The 22,434-nt window shown below is 45.2% G+C and overlaps 1 protein-coding gene across 3 annotated transcripts in view; it reads left to right on the top strand.

Annotated features, from left to right (window-relative positions):
* The window catches only part of rap1gap2a (RAP1 GTPase activating protein 2a), an 84,435-nt gene that overhangs the window by 37,061 nt on the left and 24,940 nt on the right, over nucleotides 1–22,434 (top strand). For 2 of the 3 annotated variants that reach the window (XM_008284509.1, XM_008284507.1), the window contains exons 1-2: nucleotides 2,634–3,313; nucleotides 22,228–22,312. In XM_008284509.1, coding sequence (XP_008282731.1) covers nucleotides 3,186–3,313; nucleotides 22,228–22,312 — 213 coding nt within the window. In that variant the 5' untranslated portion in view covers nucleotides 2,634–3,185. Of the gene's footprint in view, nucleotides 1–2,633; nucleotides 3,314–22,227; nucleotides 22,313–22,434 lie in introns of those variants that run through there. The other variant, XM_008284510.1, reaches the window with a different exon arrangement.

The following is a 22,434-nucleotide window of genomic DNA, read 5'->3' as shown; positions in this document are numbered from 1 at the left end:
ATGCTACTGTTTTCTCTGCTTAATCTAGTCCCTGGCTGCTGTCAGACAGTTACTGAAGCATCTCATCGACTCAGATGTCTTTGTTTCTTGCCTGGAATAATGCATTTCTCTAATTATCCTCCGTACAAGGAGTGTGAGACACGCAGCTCGCCAGTAACATTCACGTTTCATTATTACCACCAGTGTCGCCCAGACAAGCTGCCCCAGATATGAATCATGTGTTTCTGCTGCATCAGGCCTTCGTGTCTCGGATAGTTTTATTGCTGTGCCCTTGTCTGACTACAGAGTTTTATCTATGTTGCCACGTGAACATCTGATAACGCACATGCGCTTCACCTTTTAAAAAGCATGTGTGTTGTGAGACGTTTTTCATGGTCCTGGGGAACAAAATGATCTATTCCAACACGAGCTCATTTGAGGAATGAAGAAATCAATGCAGATTGTAAAGCTGCTGAATGGGGAAGTAAAAGGAAACAAATCAGGGCGTCATTAATGATAACGACTGAAAAGATGGGACAGCTTCTAGTCGTCCTTTCATAAGTGGCCAGTCTGTGCGAAACATGGCGGATATGTCAGTTCGAACTATTAACTACAGCTGCATCCACACAGAAGTATGAAAAGACCTTAATTAACTCAATACATGTTCAATGTTTAACCTGTTTCATTGCAGACATGAGCGTTAGCAGTCTTCTCATCTATACCGATCAGCCTCAACATTAAACACCTGAAGTGGAAAGCATTCATTATCTCCATACAGCCCAGTGTTCTGCTGAGAAACCTTTGAAAAGCTTGTGTGATCTTATTTTATCCACCTACACATTGTGTAGACCCAGTACACATGCCCACCGCCCCAAAAGCTGTCCATCAATGGTTTGAGAAACATGACGAAGAGCCCGGGCTGCAAGGTGGCGCAGTTGGTAGCGCTGTTGCCTCGCAGCAAGAAGGTCGTCAGTTCGCGTCCCGGTGGGGGCACCGGAATCTTTCTACGTGGAGTCTCCATGTTCTCCCTGTGCAGCGTGGGTTCTCTCCAGGTTCTCCGGCTTCCTCCCACACAGTCCAAAAACATGTTGAGGTTAATTGGTGATTCTAAATTGTCCGTAGGTGTGAATGTGAGTGTGCTTGGTTGTCTGTCTCTAAGCGTGGCCCTGCGATCGACTGGCGACCTGTCCAGGGTGTCCTCTGCCTTCGCCCTAAGTCGGCTAGGATAGGCTCCAGCCCCCCCGCGACTCTAATGAGGATTTAGCGGTGTATAGATAATGGATGGATGGATGGACAAAGAGCCCAAGCTGCTGCTTCTGATTGACCATCCAGGGGAAGCGTCGCAACTAGTCAGATCCACGGAGGCTCATCACATCACCCAAAAATTCCAACGCCCCGGTGTCAGAGGTCCATGGCCCGCTGGACCAGAGCTGTTCTGGCTGCATGAGGGGACGTCACGTTGCCAGACAGGTGGTTTCTCCCCAAAATGATGTTCCTATACAACTAAAGTGCATCCGCAGTTACGTTCTGAAGACTCAGTAGGATGCAATAGGTCTGAGGAGGACGGATGGCTGCTGGTGGCACAAGAGACACTTGACTTCGTTGCTTTTAGACTTAACTTGTGTTTTCAGTCATGGCCGATCAGGTTTAGGCACTAAAATGATTTGGTTTGGTTTAGGATGTGATTATGGTTCATCTTAAAATAGGCCCTTTCACAACCCAAACTCTGCTTTTGCTGCTAAATAATATATAAACTGTCGGCTGAAATTAATCTGGGAGAAAATACATTTTCCTCAAAACATGACTGAGTTTAATTGTATGGAAGCATGTCGAACTATTCCAGCAAGAACATCATGAGCAAAAGAAAAAAGTTGAAAAATGTAAAGTGAGATACCACATACACTGAATGCAATATGCCTGTCTATCTATTCATTCACTCACTCACTCACTCACTCACTCAGTCACAGCCAATCAGCTGGTTCGTTCAGACAGGAAGAGGAACAGGTGGCCGCGGGTGGAAACAGAACACTTTAGATCACTATATTCTGGGAAGATGAGCTTTATCTGTGTTTACTGAAGTGAGACGGCTGAAAAGGAAACTGGCCGGAGACAAACAGAGCAGCCGAATGAGTTAATGAACAAGAAGCCTTCTCACAGTTTATGAGCTGAAAAGAATAATAGGCGGCAAAGAGAAGAAATGCAGTGTGAATACGTGTTGTGTCGTGCACAAAAACAGCATTTACATTAGTTGAAACTGTATTTTTTCATTAAATCTGCTTTCATTTCTTGAGGTTACACTTCAGTTGTGATGTCCTTGGTAACAGCACAGCGGGCTGAATGGAGACTTCACACGGGGACAGGAGTGTGTGCACGATGAGAGGAGGTGTGGGCGTGCATGCCTGTGCCTAGAAATGAAATCATGAAATCAAGCATAGATAGAACAAGGTCAGGGAGATTAATATAAAATGATTAACAAGGTAGAAACAAGGACAGGGGGAGACAGAGGGAGGCTTACAGTAGAGGAGGAGCCGGGAGGCGGGGCCCTGCTGCTGGCAGCCTATCGGACAGAGAGGAGGCGCTAGCACGAGATGAAGGAGGAGGCAGAGCAGCAGACGGAGGGAGAGAAGGAACACAGCATGCTAGAGAAGGAGAGCGAGGTGGAAGGTGCTGTAGAGGTAGCAGACCGAGAGATGCAGCGCCACACTGAGCGTGTCCGCAGGGCTGCAACTCTCTGCTGTCTCAGGGGCCAGGATGCATTGTGGAGCTGTGCTGCAGCGAGTCGCTGCAAGAGCAGGCAGTGCAGATAGGAGTTCACCTTGAGCCGGATCCAGCAGTGCCACTCTGGACCTCTGGGATTACAGCAAGCACTCACCGATCCTACCAGCAAGAGCAACTGATATTTCTCAGCTTTGACAACCTGCCAAAACTAACTTTTGGATTACTGGTTCACACCAGAAGCTCTGACTGAACAGGCTGACTACCAGCGAAGAAGCCTGAATTCAAACAGGTTCTCATTTTGGCAGAGACTTGCCAGCTGTCTCCAAACCTGACAGCATCCTTCTCTAAGACTGGGACGTCCACCGTTCACACTGGAACCCCGCAAAGCCACAACCAAGCAGGTCCTGCAGCCCAGGAGTCCTGGAGCTGGCCTGACCTTGGACCGGCTGTCACCTGAACCCCTCCTGGCTCCAGCAGAAACATCCAGCATGTCTCAGACCGGGGGACGGTTCCACAACAAAAAGGCCGGCATTCGGGCCGCCGTCATCCTAATTGGACTCCTGCACAAGTCTCGCAAGGCCAAGGAGAAGGAGAGGGAGAAGGAGGAGAGCGAAGGGTGGGTGAAGTTTACCTCTGTGTCGTGCTGGTAGTTGAAGGGCCAAGCAGGCAGTCTGCAGTGCAGGTCTGGGACAAAACTTTATTAGCTTGTAAGGTCTTTGTTATTCCAGAGCTCTCTGTGGTTCAGGGAGTTCTGCATCTGCAGTTTAATTATCGGTCCATTTTATCAGTGTTTGTCTGTGAGGGAGTTGTGTCTGCTGACTCCTGAGTGTAACTGGGTCAGTGGAGCTTAGGTGGACACAGGTGTGTGTTCTGAGGGCTTTTGGAGCCAACAAGAGGGACTGAGAATGGAAGAAAGAAGTGTAGGGAACATGGGAAAAGAAGCTGTCCTGTTGATGCTGATTCCTGATGTTTATTCCTTTACACAGAGGCAGCGCGGCCACACGTCGGTAGGCTGGTGAACTGATTCATGGTATCGTAGGTGAGCAGCAATGTACAGTACAGAAAGGAACACAGCGCAGCTTCTCTGCTCTCTAACCGACTGTAAACACTACGGAGCCAACAGCCCACCTCTTGAGCATTACGTCTGCCTCTCAGTTAGATCTGTACCATGGAAGGAATATCAGGTTGTGCCTTGAAGGAGGGTTTTGAGAGCTCACTTCATGCACCTGCAAAGGGATTTTCCCTGCTGAGCTGTAGCCAGATCATCTTACTGCTCACACTACCTCAGCTCTGTGTCAATAACACCTCTGAGAATATCCCACCTGGCAACAACAGTGAAAGAGGTTGGCAGGGTCGAAGCTGCCGCTACCCACCCCCTCCCCCGGGCAGACCTGTTCGACCGAGCTAACATTAGCAGCCGTGCATGTACAGTTAAAGTGAAGTCTGAGGCTGCAGACTGAGTTTGCCTGTTCAGTATCGTCCTCGTGGGGGATCAGCGGTGCTGTCTGGGGTAGAGGCGTGTCTGTGTGAGTGAACATCAGATGTGCAGCACTGGATCCACTTTGTTCTAACAGCTCAGCCCGAAATAGGCTGCATCAAAATAGACTGTAACTCACTTTGCAAACGCTGATAAGTTTGTAGCGCCTGCGTGTGTGTAGCTTGGTTCCAGATAGTGTAAAATTAACCCCTGGAGGCGAGGCTGGATTAGCAGCCATGCAGATCGGGCAACTATCCAAGACCTCCTGAGGCCCCAGAAAGCAGCAGGTTTGTTGTGTGACATCGGGTTTGTGGTGGTTTAAGTCACTTTCTTTGGGAATATGCACCTAAAACGAAGGTCAGATGAATTATGATGCAGTCTTGGTTCGTATAAGGGACCAAACCTTTACGGTTTTAGGTAAAAAATACACTTACATGGTGCATACCCCCAAATAAATGTGTCTTTAATGAAATGAGCATCATGAATGGCTTGCAGTGAGGCCAGGTGGTTCTCCAGCTGACAGCAAGCGCCTGGTTTTAGTCGCTTTAGGCAAAATGTACTTGACAGCAACAAGGTCCATATACAGTGCTGCTGCTGCCCCAGGGCCCTCTGTGGACGGAGCCTGGAGGTGATGAGTGTCTGTGACTGCAGCAAGCTGCTCGCTGATAAACATGCACACAAATACACTTTAAAAAATCTGACAGGCACATCTATTTGAATTTTTTCCATGTCTCCCAAGTGATTTATGATTTTTTTTTGATTGTGGTTTATTGGCTCATGTCAAATGACAACAGCCGAAATGTCCTGCAGCTCTGCCACAGCTCTGCTCTGCTGCGTCTGTATCACAACACGATCCAAGAGCAGCTGTTGACTATTCCAAGGTGTCTTTCTCTTTCTCTTCCCTATGATGTGCGTGATTGCGTACTTTCAGACTTTTAACATATCTTTTTGATAAGAGAGGATATTTCATGTCCTCTAAGCTGAGTTTTCTCACCATCAATACAGGAGGAAGTGAATTACAGACTTGAAATATCGGAGCTGAGCATTTCTATTTACATATTAACAGGGAAGGCTGCACACAAGGCTAGAAAACACTGACCTTGCCTGACTGTTTACTTAAAAACATTTTCTCTTTTCATCCACACTTTTCTTACCAGTTTTCAGATTTTCATCACACACACATGCAAACATGTCGGCATGCAACCTGCTCCCTGGCTGTCTGTTGTGTATTCCCCTCACTCCTCATCTCTGAGCTGATAGAGCTGCACCTTATATTTGCCCTCCATTAAGCTGAGCAGCATGAGGTCTGCTGCTTGTCTGAATGTTTATGTTCCCTGCATGCATTAATGTGCTCCACAGCTCATCTATCTCCAGCTGCAGACCTGTTGTGTTGTTCTGTCCCATGTGTGTGTGTAGCTACGAGTGTATGAGCTGCGTTATAAAAGCCAGTTCTTCTGCAGGCGGTTATGTGGTTACGGTTACATTTCCCTGCTGCTTTGTGGTGGTGCTGTGGTGCAACTGGTGTGTGAGCAACACACTCATTTATGATCTCAGAGTGTTTTTTGTCAAACCTAATCCATAGTCGCAGCATGGGGCTTCCTGTTCTCCCTCATCTGCAACCTCTGAGATGAAAAGCTCTGAACAACACAGCAGACTACATACACGATCTATGTATGATAGGTCCATGTATGATGTGCTGCAGGCACAAGGCACAGTTTAAGTTCAGTGCAGCGTTAGGAGACCATCTTGCCATGGATCACACCGGCACACCACCATCAGCCAACCCAAGAGTGCTCAGGGTTCAAGAACTGGATCACAACCCGTTTAGAACTCCACTTTTATTTTGATTCCAGCTACACACCTGTAGAGTTTCATCCCTGCATCTTGCACAGTTGTGACACTATTGCATGAACAAGACGGACCTATAAACACCTGCCAAAGTTTCCAAACCCTCTCTGTGGTTTTGAGGGCGTTTCTGCTCCAGCCGGTGTCTCAAAGACCAGATTCTGCTCTGACAGACTCACAAAGGGAAAACATTAGCAGCTGTGGTTGGTAATAGTTTAGAGGGAAAAAAATAAAACATGCATTTGTTTTGCAATTTGCAATATTTAATTAGTTTTTTATGGCTGTACTGAGCCTGTGGAGCTCATGTCGCTTTCAGGGAGCTGTACAGTCACATCACAGGAAAAGGTGGAAATTACATCAAGATGTTCCCTGTCTGGGATTGACTCACCGACAAAGAAGGACAAGGAAAACGTCCAGATGTGGAAATGGTCGGCTCACCTTGCCTATACGTGAAGCTGCAGTGACTACAGCCACAGATGTCAGGCAGATGCTTTATTATAAGACCCCATATTTTGTTGTTGAAGGACAAGGTTGCTGCGTGTGCATCAGCAGCATGTAAACACAAACTCAGCATGTGTTAAATTCAGTTTTCTGAGGATGTGATGGGTTCTGAAAATCTTAAAAAGCCTTATTTTGTTCATCTGCAATTCAAATCTTTCAAGGATGTTCGTGAATTCTGGATATCCCTTTTAAATGATAAAGAAATACCATTAGTGTATTTTATTGAGGGGCTGTCTGACTCATCACCGTGACCTTGGAACACACCTCTTTTTGTGCTTCTTTATTAGTGTTATCATCCAGTTTTTTCAGCTGTGGAAAACTCAAGGCAACCCTCTGCCACTAAAGTCGGCCTCACTGATGCCAAGGGTCTTGAACAGTCCCTGGCAAAGTCAAAAAAGCAAAGACTTAAAGTGAAAGAATGCAGGATCGTATGTAAATGAACAGAGCTGAGAAAGCCACCCATCCCCTCCCTCCAGGACTCGGTCCAGCACCACTCCTCCTAAATATACGACGTGCTCAGCCTGCGTGCAGCTGAAGGACTAATCCATGAAAGAGTGTCGCGCAGTAAAAGTACATAATGTCTCATCCACGGTAACCCATAACCCTCAGCCCACAAAACAGAACAAAGCTAGCCACATAATTATCTGTCCAACAATGCAGACCAACCCTGTCGTGGTGTTTCAGACTCATACAGATGCTAACTCACGTTTGTACTTATTTAGTTTCAGACTTTGCTTCTACTGCTTTTCTTTTCTTGCTTTGTGTAGCAGTGCAGTATGTCACAGGTTTAGCTGGAGCTCTTCTTCTGCCATTCTTGTGCTATGTGCTCGCCACCTCTCGCCAAGAGGACGACTCGGTGAAGTTAACGGGCAGAGTGCATGCAGGTACCAATGAAACAGGCAGGGAAGCCATTCATTCATGTTCTGCAGACTGGATGCAACGATCACAGGAGCTATTTCAGACCTGCCACTGCCACAGATAATAGATCTCTTCTCTTTTTCTATTATCAGACCACTTGATTTATTGATTGCCGTCTGGACGTGAAGAAACTTTGATCAGATATAAGAAAAATACTCCTGATATGAACCTCCTAATCTCACCTGCAGTTGCTGCTCACAGGAACTTCCTACAGCAAAGCCTTTACAAGAAGACAACCTCATTTCCATATAACTGAGTGGATTTTTGAATTCACTTACATGTAAAAGTTAGTGTGAAAGGAGCATATTGACATCTGGCCAGTCGATAGGAGGCTACAGGAGGCTGCGTGATGTCATCGGTGTCGCTGCTGAGTCATGCAACAGACACATCGCAGCAAATGTGACGAGAAGGAAAACAGACTTAAACACATCATGCTGCTACTTTTTAAACTTGGTGTGAAAAACAACTCACACAATTCTCATGTAGCATTCAGTACATACAAGAGACTCCCGTCAGACAGAACAGGATTCTTCCAACAGGTTCTTACTCTACTACACTTAAGGACAGTTTTTATGTGTGAGCTCTGTGTGCACAGCCAAGTTAGTGAGCAACAGGAAGGACACACTGAAAAGGAAGATTTAAAATGGGTTTGGGTGAGAAACCCACTTGGCTTGAACTTGGGTAAAAGTGAATTTAAAACTCCTTATTTCAGTTTTGCTGTGTTGTAGCTGCACCTGAGGCGTTCAAGGAACACCGGTAAAGTGTAGAGTCAGTCATTTTGGGTACAATTCTATTTATATTTTGCTTCTAGTAGATGCACTAATGTCTTATTTTAATGCAAAGTGGCTCGTTAGCAGGAATGTAGCTCAGGATGGAAGCGAAAGAAGTGTTGGCTTTATAAAAATCTAATAGTATTATATCTAAAATCACTCCATCTATCTTATAAGAAAGCTAAGGCTGATGAACTCATCATAATTATCATAATCAGAGTATCCATAACCCATAATCCAAGAAACTGTTGCCACGACAATGAAATTTCACCTGCAGATGCATCCATCCATCCATCCATCCATCTATCCATCCATCCATCCATCCATCCATCCATCTATCCATCTATCTATCCATCCATCCATCCATCCATCCATCCATCCATCCATCTATCCATCTATCCATCTATCTATCTATCTATCTATCTATCTATCTATCTATCTATCTATAGCTTCACATTTACTGTACAAACATGACAACAGGATAAATACTCTCATCTGACTCTCAGCAGAAATGAGCATATTTTTGCTTTACTATTGAAAAGGTTCATGCAGGTACGTTGACTCCGAACCACTTTAAATCCGGCAGAGCTCACCAGATGGTAAACCATCCAAAGCACCCTGGCTATGAGCTCCACAGTGCAGGCTTTGGTCCTGGCTGTCAGTCTGCTCCTGCACGTGATACGACTGTTCCCTTCAATGGGAACGCTCCTTTAGATCAAATCTCTCTCCACGCTCCCACAAGGTCTTCATCGCCTCCTAACGTTACTTATGAGAACAAGTGTCAGAGTAATGATGAAACAGACGTGCAGTAAATGTGCCGATGAGTCGGACATTCGTCATCCTCGACCGGCTGGAAGAGCGCTGTGGAGGAGGACTTTGTGTCATGACAAGTCTTTCATCGGTTAAACGCAGCGAAGACTGAGGACATGAGTATTGATTTTAGAAAGTTGTCCTCTGCCGCTACGCTGGCTGGTATTCAGGGTGAGGAAATGGAGCTGGTGGAGCAAATGTTTGGAGTTTGTTTTAAGTCAATGAAGATCTCCAAGAGAGAAGCTACATCTTTTGATCCTTAGATAAAACAACATTTTTTTTTTTTACAGAAACAGACTCTGTTACTGGCTGCCTGATATGGAAATCTCTGCACACCGGCTGAGATCAGACAAAGACGGTGGTTTGAGACATTTGCAGGCAGCAGGTCCACAGACTGGAGGCTGAGCTCTTTCCCTCCGACTACACAATGTCTGGTGAAAGACAGAAACCATGAACGCTGTCCTTGTGTGGATGACCACTGACATTCTACATATTGAGTACCTTATACACATAAATACCTGTCTACTTGACCTCCCGCTGTGTTGTGATATTGAAATTCCATGTTTGCACTTTATACCTCAGAGCTTAGTTGGACAGTTTTAACCCTCTGAGCTCTGAGGATTCTCTTTGTCCTGCACTTGTATGGTAACAGCACCACCATGGCTAGAAGAAGGGAGCGTTCAAACATGGCTTTTACACAGTCTGACACAGTTATAGTGTTAAAATCACAAGGGAAGGAATTAGGCTGAGCTTCTTTCCTACTGCAGAGTGCCCACACATGCTACCAGTACTGAGTCCACCTGTGCACTCGGCTGTCGGACCGGGCCTAGTGCCTTTTCACACGTTGTTTTTCACACAGCTCCTTCCATCGATCATGTTCACCGTGCTGTCTGTCATCGCTACCTGACAACTCCTCTGTCTGCCGTTTCTGAGCCGGGCTGCCGTCTTCTTTTAGACACCAAGGATGTCTTGTTTTCCTCCTAGTGTACGAACAGCCTGCAGTCTGGAAACTCTCATGACTGCTGAGTCACTCGTGGCTCTCAGCTTCTCTGAGGGAAGCAGAGTTTTTTGTTTTTACAGTAAATTTATGGTCGAATTGTTGAATGAGATGTAGAATAAAGTGATTTTGATGAAATCTAGTTTGTAACCGGACAGAGTCATGTCATGGCATTGACAGACTGTCGGAAAGTTGAAAACTGAATGATTCTTTCTGTTTTTACAGTTTCCTGCTGGTGTTTTAAAAGAAAAGTAAGACACTTGGGTTGAAATGGTTTTAAATGTGTTCTTGTTTCTGCTCATCAGTGGTGACGCTCCTTCCTGTGATCATCCCAGCTGTCTGTTTTAAACTCTACACTTCATATTTCCCAACGGACTGCAAAGATTAATTTGATTTGACAGTCAAGCAAATATCCCAACAGTCCCTCAAGAGAAACTCTCATCAAACACTAGTTAGTGGCTTATATTTCATCTGTTGGAGGGCCCTCGATGTAACTGGTTAGACACAAACTGAACAAACTTCATTCTGCAGTGGACATGTTGGGGACAGAATAAATTACACCTGCAGCTGGTCAAAGCTGAACCATCAGGAGTGACCTTCTTGGCTTCCTCTGGTTCGCAGTCAGTCATGACAGCTCAGCTCAGCAGGCAGCGGCCCAGAGGAGGCAAACGCCACCAAACACAATACAAGGCATCTCCCCCGCTGGTGTCTGCAGGGAAAGCTCATTGGCAAGCGCACGTTTCTAACTCCAAACCAGCCAAACGTGTTTTTTATTGAATGTTTGCAGACCTCTGCCTCCCTTTAACTGCTGTCAAGCTTCCTTGTTGCTAAAGTACATTTTGAAGTTTGGACTCCTCGCAGAGGAAGACCAGTCCTCCCAAAGAACTGACCTCTGAGTCAGACTCAGGTGGACCAAAGCTGGTTCCCATTTTGACAACTACTAAAGTTGCTTCTGAAACACATCATCAGCTTTTACTCGTTAGCTGGTGAAGCTAATGTCTCATGACAGGGTTAAACTATTTGCATCTGACTCATTTTAGAAGAGGAGTCCTGTAAAGGATGGCTAAATATCGACCTGACGGGTTGTACTAATCGTCAGCATCTATCATGTGTTGCAATCCTTACACGTCTTTGTGTTCAAAAGGCTTTAAAAACAGTTAGTCTTCACCTGAAGTGCGCCCCCTAGAGGCAAAATATATTTAAAAATAGTTGTTAAAGCGTTACTCTGAGAAGTTAGAACTCAGTGAGTTTATGTCCATGGACTGTTTTCTAGTGTTGTGACCGTATGTTCTCAGCTCTCATTTCAAACGTCATGGTCACATTTGATCGTGTCCCAGAATTGTGATCAGTGTTGTATTAGTTGTGCCGCCGTGATTTAAAGCTGAAACTCTTGACAAAAAGGCAGCGTCCTGATTGATGTAGAAGACATGAAAGTAAGGAAACCACGTGTCTTTAATTGTATTTAAAGAGCACGATAGCTCCGATGGCAAGACCTCAACGCTTCTTTCCCTCCATTCATTTCCAGTTTGGTTCTGGGTTTTCATGTGTTTGTGGTCCGATATGTAACTTGTTTTATGTATCGTTTAGATCAGATAGTGAGATGGTTAAGTTATTGGGCTCATCCTGCAGGAGTGTAGGCCCATTTTACCCTCTGAGGAGTCCGGGTTATTCAGTAATGGACCTCCTGAACTGCTCTGAGGACATGTTTTATGAACTCTACACCAAGTAGCTGCATCAGTTCTTCCTGTGTGACAAGGTTAGGTGAAGCTGATGGATCCCTCTGGCACAATAATCTGGAAAACATCCTGTTGTGTGTGATGCGCCACTATTTTTCCATCCTGTCGTGTGTTTATGCCTGAAACTAGAGAGAGGCGTGTCTGTGAAGCTTCTCCTCATGTGCTTGATGCTTCTTAAAACTCTTGTAGTCTGAGCCCAGAGCTCGTGACACTGAGGACAGGTAAACACAACCATCTGATGCAGGCCTTTTGGTCTTTGGGAAAATAAATCAAACTCACAGCAATCCAGACTATTTTAGAGTTGATTATTGCTCTGACTCGACTGTCGGCGCCAAGCTACAGGTCCTGACAGATCTTTGCCAGCTGAATGAGGTGAAACATACATTTCCCACAATGAAGGTTTCTTTAGCTGTAACTTTGGTTATTGCTTTGCAGGAAAAATAACGTGGAGCCTTTAGGTGAACTTGTTCCTGAATGCTGTTTTTGTGTTTCATATGTAGGATTTTCCAAACATTTGCACTAATAGACAGAAAACCTCACGACTCAGTTTAACTGCAGCCGATGCTTTAAAATGCAGTCTTATTGCTTTCCTCAACCACCTTACACAGTTTTTCCTTCTCCTCCCTTCGACTCTCCTCTTCCTGCTTTTCTTCACTGACTCACTCGTATTTCCATTCCTCCTTCTCCCCTCTGTTTTTCCTCTCTACCCTCAATTACTCCCCATTTTCAACCCCCCCTTGTGTTTCTAGTGCGTCTCATTCTCTTGGTGGTTACCACACACACATGTCATTACACACATGTCATTACACTCGCTAACTGTTTGTGCAAATATGTGTGTGTGTGTTTGACAGACAACCTTGTCTTGGAGCGTAATGGATGAGACGGTATTGTCTCTAACAAGTGCCCAGAGACCCACCCAAGACAGCCCTATTTACCAGCGCAGCACAGGGGATTGGGAGCGCTATTTTTAGTCTGCAGAGATTCATTTATTCTCTCGCTCCGTGGCCTTCTCTCTTTCAGCGATCTGCCTGACGTCCATTCATTCTGTGCCTCCCCCTCTGTCTTAATGTCGTTCTCCTTTTCTTCGGGACCTTTCTGCCATGGCGTGGTTATCGAGCAGCCTGACAGGGTGGAGCTGGTTGAGGAGAGAGCTATTCAATGTCATCTGACAGATGCTTAACTCGATTTTCGTCTTTGACTCAAGTCAGTGAGACTGGGTGAGATTGGGCGATGATAAAGAGGAAGTGGGTCTCAGAAAACGAATAGGATTAGATGGGATTTATGGCATTTCCACTGATATGACAGGGAGACTGGTGGTACCAGGCAACTATGCTTTTCACTGCAATGCAGCAGCGTGCCGAGGACGGAACCCTCTGCTGGCCTCAAAGGTTTACGGCCACTGATACGATCAACACGTTGCACCAGCGTTAATAATGAAATGACGCGCTCCAGATGAAGACTCGTGTCAGTTACAAGCCTTGCTAGTGCACAACAGCTGTCAGGGTGTTTGCATTGACAGACAAATCTACAAGGCGGTGCGTCTTGGTGGAGATACGTCTCTGAATGACGGCCGCATGTGCCCCATAAATATTCAGGAGACAGACAGTAACAGAACATGTTTTCATCTTTTGACCCCAAACAGAATCACATTCATTTCAGTCAAGAGTTTAAAATGTTTTCTTAAAACTGACACACCAAAGTTTGATCCCTATTTTCCATTTTATGGAAATAACTGCATTCTCAGTCATGTTTCAGGAAAATGTATTTTCCACCGGATTGTTTGTTTCGAACGTATCACAAATGTGTTTCTAATCAGCATATCTTTATTATTACTTATTGTATTGTCTCTCCTTTTCAACCAGCCAGTCATGTGTAAAAAGTCCTCAGCATGGAAACACAGAAAATGATGGAAAAGCTCTAAATATGCAGTGAAGTTGCATGTTTTAAACCGGACCCAGATATTTTTTTTAAATTCAACCTAAACCTAACTGAGTACTTTTTATTTTTAAGTGACAGCCAAAGCATATCTTACTTAATCCAACCAAACAGCGAGAAGAAAACCCAAAGTAAACACTGAGTCAGCCTGGCTTGACTATGTTGGCTTAATTCATTTCTGTAAAGATGTACATGAGAACGCAGTTTGGTTGTTTAGAATGTGATTCTGTGGACACGGGGTTGGAGGCTCAGGCGTTGGCTGGAGCTGTGTGTTAATGCACATTGACTACCAGCATTGCCAGGCTGTTCAATAAAGGTCAATTAGCTGTATACAGCACAGCCAGTGACAAAGAACAATCATGATTCAGACCTTTATCGGCGTCTCTCTGCTGTTCCTGAGAGGTAAATACACTCACATGTCCATCAGACGTCTCTGGGCACCATTTGTGTTGCGAGACAAAGAACAACGCTGACATTTCAAAGGTAGGACAAAGCTGCAGTGTGTAACCTTTGACTATGTCGTAGTGTTCAGTTGGTAAATCCAGTGTCACAGACTGCTCATTTAGTCTGCTCAGGGTTTAGGTCAGTGATTCTGGCTGCAACATTTGGCAGGTGCACAGCATAGCTAAATGCTACTATCAGGTCCATGCAGGCCACGAACCGAGCGCAGTAGAATGAACCTGGGTTTCTGTAGGACGAACCAAAGGACCCAGAGTCTGCCAGGGTGGGGCTGCGTGCCTGGAGAGGGTGAACCTTCACCGGGGTCACGTTACGCCAACGTTTGGGTTAATTACAACAATAACTAAGAGAACAAAAGGACAAGTGAAAAGCAGAACCTGAGAAGAACAGGATTCTCTGAATACAAGGAGCCCAGCTTAATGGAACTGGTTGTCCTGGAGGCCGGAGGACTGCCTGATGTCAAGGTTCACATCTTTATGGTCTTTAGGGGTTTTTAAATGATTGTGTTTGTTCTATTTTTAAAAATCCTTCAAGAACACTTGTGGGGACGACCCTCGTTCTCACTGGTGCTGAGCTCATGCCATATAATTCAAATAGCAATAACAGAAGAATAGATGGTAGTTTGAATTTACCAGTCCTAAAAACATCTAACTCCAGCTGTCGCCTCTGGGTTTTATGCTTCCGCCAATCTGTCAAGTTGCAGTTTGCATCCCTGCCTGCCTGAACTTGACCTTTTGGATCTAAGTGTCATCGCTTTGTCGCTTTAAATCAGACACCTGTGTGAAATGTTGTCATAATTATTGCATGAATTCTTGAATTATGGCTGAAAACGTTGGTGACTTCGCCAAGCGAGATGTCATATTCAGGAGCTGGGAATGCGTGTTCATTCCCTGTGAAGAGTCTGGATGGTCAACGTGACACGCTGCCTCTGGCCTCAGCTGGTTACAAACCAGTGTATGGTGGGAGAAAAACGACATTTAATAATAGAACTGAACTAGATTTCAACTTTTCCACTACAAGGTTAAGGGGGTTAAGTCAAATGAATCTACTGAAACTGTTAATTTATGTTTTGACTCCAGGGCTGGAGAGCTGCTAGTAGGCTACATGGGTTTCCGTCTGTCGCTCTGCAACGGTGATACTGATAAAGTGTGTCTTCAGGTGAATGTGTCGTTGCATAAACAGGGTCTGACGCACACATACAGACACAAACATATCCATATACTTCCTGCTACTCTATCAGCAGAACAGCAAAGAAAAGATTATTTACTTCCTTCTCCGTAGACAAAGCACCCATTATTTAGGTTTTTGTACACATTTCTGTATAAATGTCCTCGTCAGCCCCTCACTGTCTGCCTCTCATTGGTAATGGGAGTGTTCCAGGTTGTCTGCTGGACGGTCTAATCCGTCAGCTTTGCATGTATTCAAACACGACAGCAGAGCGAGGGCGAGGCCCGATGTTCCCACAGCAAACAGCCGGGGACTCACAGTGCAGTTGCCTCCTAACGGTTGCTCCCGTGACCTCCCCACATATCTGTGCATATCTGGGATGCCTTTGCTCTCCTGCTGGACAGCTGACATCCAATTCTAATTTTATGTGAGGAGCAGACAACGACAGACTGACAGCAGACAGCATGAGGGGAAGTAGAGGAAGGACGAGAAGACAAAGTGACTATAGTTCAAGCTGGAGTTCAACCCTCTGAAAGTGAAGCAGTTTCTGGCACTTACTTGCCATATTTTAACTCACTGTGGACTCATTGGTCACTGCAATATAAAGTGCTGACCTCTTCAGGAACAGCACAAGCATGGTTAAAAGTAGAATCGAAAACTGTCTTCGTGTACTGACACAGCATGGCCAGCATGTTTTCAAGTTCCTACAGGGGCAACCGGCGCTGGGAAACGGTGTTAGTCTACCATCTGTAGATATTTGACCAGTTGCATGTTTATTTTATTCCATCCTTACCTCCTGCCTGTGTACCTGTGGAAGCACTGCCTGCAGTTCAGCCCTGTTCAGCAAAAGATCCCCTGAATCTGAGTCACAGAGGAGCACAAAGTTTAGTATTTTTGCAGGATATATTTAATGCAAATCCTTTGTTTTTGGCTGTGTAGTGATTTTGATGACAAATCGTGGTTTTAAGCTTGGTTTCCAACAGAGTGGCTCAACAAAGAGGACAGTCTGAAAGTCAATATTCAGTTTGTTTTGCAACTTCCAGCTCTGATAAACTGTGTAAATCTTGCACATGTTTTAAGAAACAAACCAACTGGCAGGTTTTTAAAGAAAGCCATGTGACAGAACGGTGATGAGTGTGAAGGGTTGGTGTTCAGGCAGTACTTAGCGTTGTACTTGCAGTGAACAGGGAGTGATTTTGGACAGGATCATAGTTTACAGCAGCTCTGTGCGGCTGTACATAGCCACGACCCTGTGGAGAGTCAGTCATACACACTATTCATTACATCCTCGACATAACTTCCGTAGATGGGTTCATCGTGCCCTAACTTCATTAACTTTGGTTATATTAAGCAACAGGCATCACCTTTCCAGCACGCCTCCCGTAACATCAGCCTCTTCATGTGCTGATCAGCGCCGTGGCTGTCAGCTCCAATACGTGGCCCAGCGGTGGACCCTGCTGTCCTTATTGTCAGGCTGCTGTAATAGGGCATGATGGGTCCGTCCCTCCAATGAGCCGCCTCATGCTGCTGCTCTACGCTCTCGTTATGCCTTCTCCTTTTCTCTGGCTCCAATTACTCTTGGATTAACTCCATTAGAGAAAGCATCAGTTGTGTAATTGGCCAATCAGCATGAACATCAGGCTCCTTATCAAGTTTCATAACAAATACCGAGACCAGCTGGAAGCAGCAGCTCGCCGTAACCTTCGGAGACGTTTCAGAGATGAGACCTGCCGTCCACCCTCTGCTTGATCTTCCTGTCTGCCCGCTGCTCTTTATTTTTAGCCGCTCTGCACCTTCTAACCTCCTGATTTCCGGTTTTCATCTTCTTATCTTCTTTCTGTGGTGGGAGCTGTTGTTGCCCTTTATTCTCTTTCTTTCTCGCTCTGCAGCTCCGTGTCCGAGCCGATGTCCACGTCTTATCTAAAGGATGTGATCTCTGCATGAAATAACAGAGATCTGTCCCATCTGTCTTCCTCTCAGCATCTCACACACATTACTGGCATCATTAGATAAACATGATAACTGTGTAGATGCAATTAGTGTTGAATTAACTATAATTAGCTCCAGCCAAAGGATTATAGACACGCTGCTGTACAGGAAAGGTACATCTTGTACTGGTTTTGATGTAAATGTGGAGCGTGATCTGTCCCGTTTTGTTCAGCCAGTCAGGCTTGGCTCCAGGTGACAGGCTCAGGTTCACGAACACTTCACTCATTCACTTCAGCCAACAACTGCTATTTTCTGAAATCAGTTAAAGAGCATGTTTATTGTTGTAGATGAATGAATTGTTCGGGAGTGACTTGACCAACCAACCTGCTGCTGTCTGTACCTCCCAGCTACTGTTTAATGTGTATTAAAGTCATGTAATGGTTTGGCAGCTTTTGGCTCTCTGGGGAAGTTCTACCACACGTCTTTGTGACGACTTTGCAGCTGGAGGCCTGAACGTTGTCTGACTTTGTGATATAGATTAGATAGATTAGACAGAACTTTCTCAGGGTCTGACTTCCTCAAAACCCAAATTAAAGGCATCATAGAACAGCACTGATCAAGAAATGTACTGAAAATTCACCAATTCATTACAAAAGGCAAAGCTTGGTTTCAGAGCCTCTGAGAGCCAGCAAGTGTCCAAGACTTCTACTTGTCCTCCGCCAAACAAGAATATTGGTGTTAGAGGATTTTCTGAAATCCTGAATCCCACCTGCTGTCTTTAACATCTGCACATAGCAAAGTAATGCTAAGGAAAGACTGTGCTAGCAGCTCATAGACTATGGTGAAGGTGGGGTGAGTGCTGGACAGCTGATGAAGGCTCAGCTGTGGCTCAGCTGTGGCTCAGCTCACTGATGAATCCAGGAATCTTTGTACGCTTGTGTCTGGTGGCTGCATGTCTCACCAGCCGTTCATCTGATCCACTGCGAGCTCGGAGGGTGTGTCTCTGGCGACCTAAGGAGGTCCTGAGTCAACCATGAATTGTTTGGATTCTTAAGAAAAGTATAGTGAGAAGCGTCTCCGAGGGCGACTCAGTGATGTGACTCAGCGATGTCGTGGTCACAAAGGTGTGCTGCAGTGAAGGCTGTTCCCAACCACCGAGCAAACCTCCACTGTCTAGCGGGGCGTCTTTGGACAGAGACCAAGCCATGTTGCCCTCCGCATTCACTGCAAACTGAAAATGGTTGATGACACCAGAACCAGTGCTGAGCAGCTAAAGTGAAGGCATCCCAGAGTGCCAGACCTCCTCCCATCTGGACTGGTAGTATAAGGAACATGTAAAACATGACCTGTGAGGAGAACCACCTGAAACTGGTCCGAATGGTTCCTTATTGCCTTTAGAGTTACACCATGTGTCTTCTAAGGATGCGATGGACTAATTTCATATTTTCTGTTTCATAATGGCCGTGTATGAGTGAGAAAACTACTTAAGCTAAAGTCTTAATGTTTACATTTCCATAACCTTATGCAGTCAGTGTAGCATGACATGTAGTTTGGATTAGAAGTTGGTCATTTATGTTGAGATACTGGAGGTAAAACAATTCAAACTGACATGTTTTAAATGCCCAGATTTAGTCTCTCATGTTTTATCATTGCAGTCACAAGACGAAGCGTCTGCTCCTCTGACAGATAAATACCCAGCAATCTTTAAAGACTCAGAGGGTTGTTTAACAAAACACGCCTATTTTCTGAAGGAATTTCCAGAAATATCAAAGACCTTTCTTTGACATTTCCATCTGCTGCTCCATAAAAACGATTTTTAACTCATTTCTAAAGTTTCTCTCCGACACTGATAGATAAAAACTTTAATCTCTTCTCGAGCGTTTTCCTTCTCTGGGCTAAACTTTTCTTACAAATAAAATGAAAGAAGTGTTATCTTCTTTTATTGAGTTCCCTTTAATTGTCTCTAATAAACCAAAGCAGATGCTGAGATCATAGAGGAGGTCCGTCTGAACAACGAGGCGCCCAGCAAGTGTCTGTCATGACAACGTGATGAATCCGCAAAGGAAACGTCACGACTCTGTCTCTTCAGTCTGACCATGATTTTGTCTGATCTTCTTAGCTCTCAAATGTTACACGTGAGAGGCACAACCGTGGTCGTCTGATCCCACCGCTGACCTTCACGGCCTCACACACTGACTCAACTGAGGAGTGTAGAAATGCTGCTATCTTGCATATTATAGCATCTGGTCATGCTCCCATCCAAGACACCTTTGATAAAATGCTGCTCCACACGTCCTCATCTTTCGTCTGACTCACTGTCTCCATGACCTCGTCCTCCTAAATAGTTTCCCTCCCTCCTTCCCTCCCTTCCTGGGTGGGAGTCAGCTGCTGTGACATCACTGTAGTTATGTCGCCGCAGAGACAGTCAAGGCTGCAAGGACAGCAGCTCCATCTTCCCTCCCTCTGTGCACCGACGTTCACTTTCCGTCAGTAAAGAGCATCTGTGTGTGCAGGTGTGTGAGTGTCCAGGAGGCAGACAGGCTGTGGCCAACAGAGACGCCCAGCAGCCGTCCACCTCAGGGACCAGGTCTGAACAAGCTTTTCCTTTTCACAGGGCAGCGGTGGAAACGCCCTGTCCTTCATACCGGCAGGCTGAAGAGAGCAAAGAAAGAACACCGAACAATGTTCGTCAGTGCTGTCAGCTCTGGGCTCACAATGCACCTTCAGCCGCTGTGAGCTAACATGCTGCAGCATCACATACAGAGGACACAGTGGTGCATTGTGTGAGCGCTGAGCCTGTGGAAAGAAGTGGCCAGTATGGGCTTTTCATCTGCACCGAGGCATGAACAGGGCTGGTCAGGCTGGCTTCGCCCTCACGTGGCTCATGGAGACGTCACCCAAGGTTTTCCATCTTTGTTTGGGTGTTTGTGAGCCTCATAAAAATGGAGAGACAACTGTTAATGTCAAAGCTCTTTGCTGACTCAAGTGAGTGGAGGAAAGGAGTGGTGGTTTTTGTAGCTTTCTGCCTCATGCTCACTGTTTCACTGTTTTATCCAATCTGTAGTAGAGTCTGTGCTGCTCACAACCACTTGACACCAGTGAGTGGAAAACTAGAAGCTCTTATATCTCAAAGAGTCATATTAATTTCACATAAACACTCCATTAAAACTTGAATCTAAAGTGATCAGTTCCAGATTTCCACTCATGTAGAAAAACAGCCGCTGGCTGAACTGCAGAGGAGACATGAACCCTGAATGGCTTCATCAGGCGATTTCACTGAATATAAGTTTCTTTATGAATGCAGAATACAACCAAAGGTTGGTGACGGGACGAGATGGAGGCAGACTGGCACATTTTCAACAAGACCTTCTTGTCTGGTGCAAGTAGAGGCACAAAGAAACCGTCAGCAGGCCTGGGAGCGGGTTAACGTCTGTCTTTGTCCAAAACCTTCTTGATCTCTGTCATACATTCAGTACGAGAGGTGTTCATCACAATTACAGCTGTAGATGTTACTTGAAAGTGGGTTTCATCAGACTAGATGGCAGGTTTCAGGCTGAGCCAGTCCTCTCTCAGCCACAGCTCATCCTCTGACATCTGGGAGGCCTAATGCTCTCATGTTTGAGTGCGGTGCAGAAACAGCATTCAAAGGCGATGGCCTCCTGTAAAGGCTCCTTGTCAGACCCTAAACATGAAACAGCAGAGAGCAACCAGATCCTCACTTCCAGTTCGCTCACTGTGACGCTTTCAATAAAGGTTCAAATACGGATGTAGTTCAGTAACCAAATAGGTTTAACGACGCTGTGGTCCAGCAGACATGAATGAGACGAGCGCTGAGTGGCCAACACAAAACTCCGTAAAGACAGCGTGAAGTTCAAACAAGACGTGACGTTAGAATAGAATAGAATAAAACTTTATTGATGCCTTCGGTGTAAACCTCAGGGACATTGTTAGCTCAGATGTGTTGGCATATTTTGAATAGAATCACATTTCGTTTGTCTTCTTTTAGCTTTCTCTGTATTTTGAAGATCAGGTGTTCCATTCATTTTAATTTCCATTAGCAGTCGCTAGTTGTGTTAGCTTTTTATTTAGCCTAGCTCACCTGTTAGCTTTAACATAGTTAACTAAATGAGGCGATGCAGATCAGCACAGACCAAATGTGTTGGCAAGATAAATGGGTTAAATGGTTTGTTGTAAAATTATCACCGTTGTTCTTAACTTAATGATTGTTTTTCCACATTTGCCGTGATGGAAAGCACTTGGACTTGACTTCCATTAATGCTCCTTTACTTTTTACATGCCACTACATTCATTTGACAGCTTCAGTGTCTTGTGGTGTGAAGATTTTACACAGTGAATAATAAACCAACACATCACATTGTTAATGATCAAGTCGCTGGTTCCAAACTTTGGTAACTAATGATGTCTTAGAAAAGGTCTCCTGTAGTCATGCTCACATTTCAGATGTGTCTGAGTAGTGAACAGCAAAACAGTGATTTTCCCTCTAAACTGTTCACATGGTTTGATTTCAATTAGTGTCCAAAGGATCCAACATTTCACCAAAAGATGCGTCAGATGGACAAAACAGGACTTTTGCTGTAATACTTAAACTCCTGATGTGTCCACATGGGAAGCATTTTTCAAGGTTTTTAGTTTTAATTTGCTGCGTTGGTCCTTTAAAGCTTCAGAGCACTTCTTCCACCACCACTCACTTCCATCTTTCCTTGCATCTTTCTCTCCACTGGATACCAGTTAGTGAAGACTAATTTGGGCCAATGCAAGAGTAGCACGACGTAATGAAAACAGCTCACCGGCCAGATCCTGTGTGATGAGAAGCTGTGGACTGTTTCAGAGAGGAAATACTGAAGAAGCCTCGTTTGACAGTCGTGGGCTCAGAGACGAGGATCTTTGATACAATTTGGCTAATGGTGTGTTCATGGACGTCAATAAACGGATCTGATTTATTTCTCATTTTGTTTTCTTCTCCAGGAAACAGGAGCTGCTGAACATCTCCAACGTTCCTCTGGGAGAATGTCCGCCCTCGCCGCCCCGCACCGCCCCCCCCAGCATGAAGGTACCACACACACACACACACACACACACACACACACACACACACACACACACAATTCACAGACCTTTACACCTGTTGTCTGATGAATCTCATTTTGTTTTCTTCTCCAGGAAACAGGAGCT

Source organism: Stegastes partitus, unplaced genomic scaffold (genome assembly GCF_000690725.1).
Source record: "Stegastes partitus isolate 25-593 unplaced genomic scaffold, Stegastes_partitus-1.0.2 Scaffold362, whole genome shotgun sequence".
NCBI lineage: Eukaryota > Metazoa > Chordata > Actinopteri > Pomacentridae > Stegastes > Stegastes partitus.
The sequence above is the reverse complement of the archived record's forward strand: the minus strand, read 5'-3'. Positions and strand labels throughout refer to the sequence as shown.